This window comes from Apteryx mantelli, chromosome 3 (genome assembly GCF_036417845.1).
Source record: "Apteryx mantelli isolate bAptMan1 chromosome 3, bAptMan1.hap1, whole genome shotgun sequence".
Classification (NCBI taxonomy): Eukaryota; Metazoa; Chordata; class Aves; order Apterygiformes; family Apterygidae; genus Apteryx; species Apteryx mantelli.
The window spans coordinates 136,028,522-136,034,006 of record NC_089980.1 but is presented as its reverse complement, the minus strand read 5'-3'; the positions used below and the strand labels follow the sequence as shown (position 1 = coordinate 136,034,006).

General features: G+C 44.6%; 1 protein-coding gene across 1 annotated transcript; it reads left to right on the top strand.

The window, feature by feature from the left end:
* Positions 1–215: 215 nt before the first annotated feature.
* Positions 216–4,841, top strand: LOC106489177 (opsin-5-like). Its single transcript, XM_013948315.2, has 4 exons — positions 216–288; positions 1,656–1,949; positions 3,373–3,704; positions 4,494–4,841. Exons 1-4 carry the CDS (start codon positions 216–218, stop codon positions 4,839–4,841), a joined length of 1,047 nt encoding a protein of 348 aa, XP_013803769.2.
* Positions 4,842–5,485: the final 644 nt, after the last annotated feature.

The following is a 5,485-nucleotide window of genomic DNA, read 5'->3' as shown; positions in this document are numbered from 1 at the left end:
GCCTCCCCAGGGACGGAGCCTGTCTCTCCCTCCAGGCTTCCCCCATGCCACATGAGAAGGAGGGAGAGAGGAGAAAGCAGAAGGGTCCCTCTGCACCGCCAGCACCCGAGCGCCTGGCTCACATCTGCAGCAGGCAAACCAAGAGGAAGGGTCTCTGTGCCCCAACAGTCACTTCACCTTTGACTTAAGAGCTTCGCCCACTTCCACGAGGGACAATGGAGGAGCAGTATATTTCCAAACTCCACCCAGTAGTGGATTACGGAGCCGGGGTCTTTCTTCTGATCATAGGTGAGTTCACAATCCGTCTGCTTGTTTAGGAAGCCTAGGAACAGACACACCGGAGCAGCCCTGTCCGTGCTGCTGTCCAGAGGAAGCTCGAGGGAGATGAGAGAAAATCTGCTCCTGCACAGGTCGCCTGCTTAGTGCCTCCTAGTTGGTTGGGAGCCAGGATTAATCTCCGCTCTCAGATTTGCAATCCTTCACTTTGGTGCCAAAGACTTGCCAGCAGCACAAGTTCATCTCTGTGGCATCATGAGTATTCAGAATAAGTTGCCTACCTCTTCTCCCAGCATCTCAGCCATGTGCATGAGACGAGGCAGCCTGTCTCATGAGACTGATCGGGGACAGCAACTTTGGTCTGACTGTTGTGTTGTCTGGCGTGGGAGGGAAGGTTTTTTATGAAGAGCAGCTGTGCTTTGGGAGGATAACCTGGTATAAGGTAGCAAAGGGTTTCCAAATCACATTTCTTTTTATCTAATGGCCTGTTTGCCCTGCCAAAGGTAGATGAAATGCAAGTGGGGATGGGTACCACACAGTCTGCTCCAGCATGGCTTTTAGCTAACATTTTCTTCCGTGTCTGTTTGTTGCATGTGCCCAGGTAATCTGTTTATCATAGCTGTAGATTTGGAGAGGAGCTGAAATGGTTTAGGCATGCAGTCCAACTGAATTTTAATAAGATGTGAATACCTCCCTCCCTTCAGCTCATTTGAAAACCCTGGCTGAAGTGTATTTAAGGAAGAAAAGCATATATATATTTTGTGCTTTCTTAGAGAGGGAAATACATTTCCTGGGAGAGGATCTGTGAGAAAGACAAAGCAATGGTGAATCAGGAGACATTTTGGTCACTGCGGGGTTTTGGGCAGCAATGCTGGCTTTAGGATTTCACGTCTCACCACTGTTCCTGAACACTTTCCCCTGCGCTCTCTGCCCTGCAATACGCTGTCCCCTCAGTTGTGCTGGCAGCAGAGAGCGTAACTCAGGGTGAGGAAACTCAGAATGTGCAAAGCAATGCAGGGGTTTCCTTTTAATCCAAGTCAGGATGCCAGCTGCTTTCTCACCTACAAGTAGATATGCAGGAGCAGCTCAGGTAAAGGGATGGGGCAGCAACAAGGGGCCGGAAGCTGCTGCACCTTTTGCTGGTATTGCTGCTGAAGTTCCCGTGCCATCGTGCTACTGCCTCACACCTCTCCTAAAGGACTTCTAGGCACCTAAGCTTTAGGCTTAGTTTCCAGTAGTCAATCAAGAGCTCTCTGTTAGTCAGCCAGGCTTGCTATATGGTATGTGGGAAGGGGGTTTTATATCCTTTGTATAGTCAAGCACTTCACAGGTGTGCTAGCCACATGATATTATTGTCTGTCCTGATTCTTCTCTTTTAGCCATCCTGACTATCCTTGGAAATTCAGTGGTTCTTGCTACAGCTGTGAGACGCTCTTCCCTCCTGAAGTCACCAGAGCTGCTCACAGTAAACTTGGCAGTAGCAGATATTGGAATGGCAATCAGCATGTACCCACTGGCCATTGCATCTGCCTGGAACCACGCTTGGCTGGGAGGAGATGCATCCTGCATATATTATGCCCTGATGGGTTTCCTTTTCGGTGTCTGCAGCATGATGACACTGTGTGCGATGGCCGTGATTCGATTCCTTATTACCAATTCATCCAAATCTAACAGTAAGTAATGAATTACGTCTCTGGTACCCTAGTAAAGGTGCATTTGGGCTGTTATGCTCAGAGAGGCACTTTGCTGAGTATGGCATACAGTACCAGTTCAATAGCTTTAGGAATCAATATTAAACCTCTAATGTTCCTAGAAGGAGCTGATTAAATTCCTTATTCAGCAAAACACTCTGGCTCCTCACTCTCTGCTAATATCAAGCAAAACTGCCTGAAGTTGGAGAGCCTGGTGTTTTGCTGGATCTTCCTATTCATCTGCAAGCAGACGTACTGAAACTTAAGAGGAAGGAGAATGCTCTCCTGGTGTTCCTGGACTGGGAGTGTTAAGCATTTTTGTGTCAGCTTGATCTTGCAAAGCTGCTTCACTGTGCAAACTTTAGATAGGCACTTAGGGCTGCACTCAGGTCTCACCTGATCCATGGACACTTTCTGCTGAGTTCTCAAGAAGACTTATGCCTGCATACCCTGTGGGACTTAGGGTGGGTAAAGGCACTGTTCTGGACCTCAGAAACTGTCAGTTCAGGTCTCTCTGCCTCATAGGCATTTATACTGGCCTGCTGGGATGTACCAAGAAGCATCCAGAGTCCTTCCCCCTGATTATCCATAGTGGAGACCAATTAGGAGCATGATACAGCTCTATATACCTGGAATTTCCATGGAAATTAAGGCCTGATAAGGGCTGAAAGTTGATGCACGTCCAAGTTGTACTCCAATATGGAGCTGGGTTATAGCTGAAATGTCCACCGACACTCAAGAAATGTTGATTGCTTCCCAGTCAGGTATTACAAACAGTGCCATGGTATTATACACCTCTGTGCTATGGTATTATATACCTCTTTTCTGCCTTTTATTAACTGACAGTAGTATTAGAGATGTGAACGTCTCTCATTGGCATATGGATGCACAAGTTTCTTAAGGATGGGGAGAAGTGAGTCCACACCCCATCCTTTACACACCAGTACTGACTGATGAAGCAGGAAAGTTTCCAGTCATTTGAGCTGGTACTTGTCCATCTAGAGCATGGGTCCATCCAGTCCTCAGTGTGTGTACAAACATTAGCACAATGGTGCTGCAGCAGTAGAAGGAATAATATGACAGTTATGAAGACAGTGCTCATTAATGAGGCATATCCAGCCCTTTAAGACCATGCAACACCTGAAACCTTGGCAGTATTCAGCGTACTGCTACATTTTGGTGGGTCTTGAGCTGCTGGAAGAGGGCATCAGGGATAGTGCAACTGCAATGTCTATAAACTGATCCTTGGTCCTTGACTGGCAGCTATTGATCCAAGGGTTAGGGAATTGCAGCAGAAGTCCAGCCATATTTGCTGCCACCATCCTCCTGTTGGAGAAGAGGTTATGCCTCAGATTGTGTGGTTGAGGTGAGATTCATATAGACTTGCTCTTCCTCTTTCTTGCAGGTAACAAAATCACCAAGACCACTGTTTGCATCTTAATTACTTTCATCTGGCTCTACTCCTTGCTCTGGGCCATTCTGCCCTTGATAGGCTGGGGCTACTATGGCCCTGAGCCATTTGGGATCTCTTGTACAATAGCCTGGAGCAAATTCCACAACTCCTCCAATGGCTTTTCATTCATCCTGAGCATGTTCCTCCTGTGCACAGTCCTGCCCGCACTGACCATTGTTGCCTGCTATTTGGGAATCGCCTGGAAGGTTCATAAAGCGTATCAAGAGATCCAGAATATCGACAGGATCCCTAATGCAGCTAAACTGGAGAAGAAGCTGACTTTGGTGAGTTATCCCAGTGACCAGAAGAGTCTGCAGTAATCAAGAGCTCACAGAGAACTGGCTCTGCTCATGCACAGCCCATGGCGACCTTCATTGCTTTTGTCTAGAATCGACCAAAGGTGGGGACATGGCTCCAGTCTCATCCAGACTCTGCGCCCCTCAGAGTAGCAAAGGGTTCCTGGTAACCTTGTTACTTCAGTAGCTTGATTACAATAGATAATATATCCTAGATACCATGCAGACTACTAAACATTCTTTAGACAGTTGCACCCATGATTTGCATATATGGATTTCCAGTTATGGTGGAATAGCTGCTGAATCCATTCGTAATGTAGTTGGAGTACAGGCTTTGTCCTGTCATCCTAAGTATTTTTAATTGACTAAGTAGCTATTCTGAGTGAGAACTAGACAGAAGTTCTCTATAGAAACAGGCCTTTTTATATAAAATTATTTTTTTAAAATAAACACTTCAGTTGCTCATTTCCTGTGTAAAACCAAAATTGTCCCAAGCTTTCTAGAGGCCAAACTATTGATAAGCTGTACTTTCTGGTAGGACTGTGTCTCCCATGACATATTGCAGCTAGAGCCAGGGAAGAAGATGAAAATGATAGTTCCCTCATAGGAATCCTTCTGTGTAGATTTGCTAGAGGGGAATAAGAGAATATAAGCACTGTCTGGTGTTACCTATGCTTATGTCACAACATAGCAAACATACTGTTTCGGGTATTTCATCTATTTCAGGTGTGGTTTCATCCACATACCATGTGCCTAAGTATCATGTCTCCCTTTCAGATGGCTGTGCTCATCTCAGTTGGGTTCCTAAGCTCCTGGACACCGTATGCAGCAACCAGCTTCTGGTCCATATTTAACTCCAGCAATTCCCTACAGCCCATCGTTACACTGCTGCCCTGTCTGTTTGCCAAATCTTCAACAGCATATAATCCTTTCATTTACTACATCTTCAGCAAAACTTTCCGTCGTGAAATTAAACAATTGCAGTGTTGCTGTGGCTGGCAAGTTCATTTCTTTGGCGCTGACAACTCTGCTGAAAACCCTGTGTCAATGATGTGGAGTGGGAGAGACAATGTACGTCTCTCTGCAGCTGATAAGGTGGTAAACCAGGGAGCTTCAACTCACTGAAATGCAGTCAAGGTTTCAGAACACAGGTCAAATTCTGGACTCGCTCGTGAGTCTGAATGAGTAGGAATGCAGCATGTTGGGTTGTCACCGCATATTTTATGTCAAATACTCAAATTTAAGTATATATTTAAGTATATTTTCAGTATATATTTTTAAATAATGCCTGATTATTGTTTTTAAGCTATACAACAGAAAAAAATTTTTTTTTTCCCAAGAATTTCCACTTTAGAAAAAGTAGATAGATTTACATCCTAAATAAAACCATTATTAGCTTTGGTCCCATTTATTTTCAGGGAAACAACTACAACTAAAAGAAGATGTATTATTTTTGTATTTTCTTTCTTATGCTTTTTATGATGTAATCTATCTGCAAACTCTTGGCTCTGTCAGTAAAACACCTGTCAGAGAAAACAGTAAGTTGAACACAAAGTGCTACCAAATAAATATGGCTGAGAATGTAGCTTTCCCAACAATTTGGGCAGAAAACCATATGGGTAGCAATAATATTCACTGCCAGGAAAACATGATGAAGTAGCTAGTATCAAAATGTCTTAAAGAGAAAGAAAATAATTGTAGCAGTTCTTGATTTCACTGTTTGCTCAGCTGAACACATCTATCTTTGCTAAAGGTGCAGTGAAGATGGA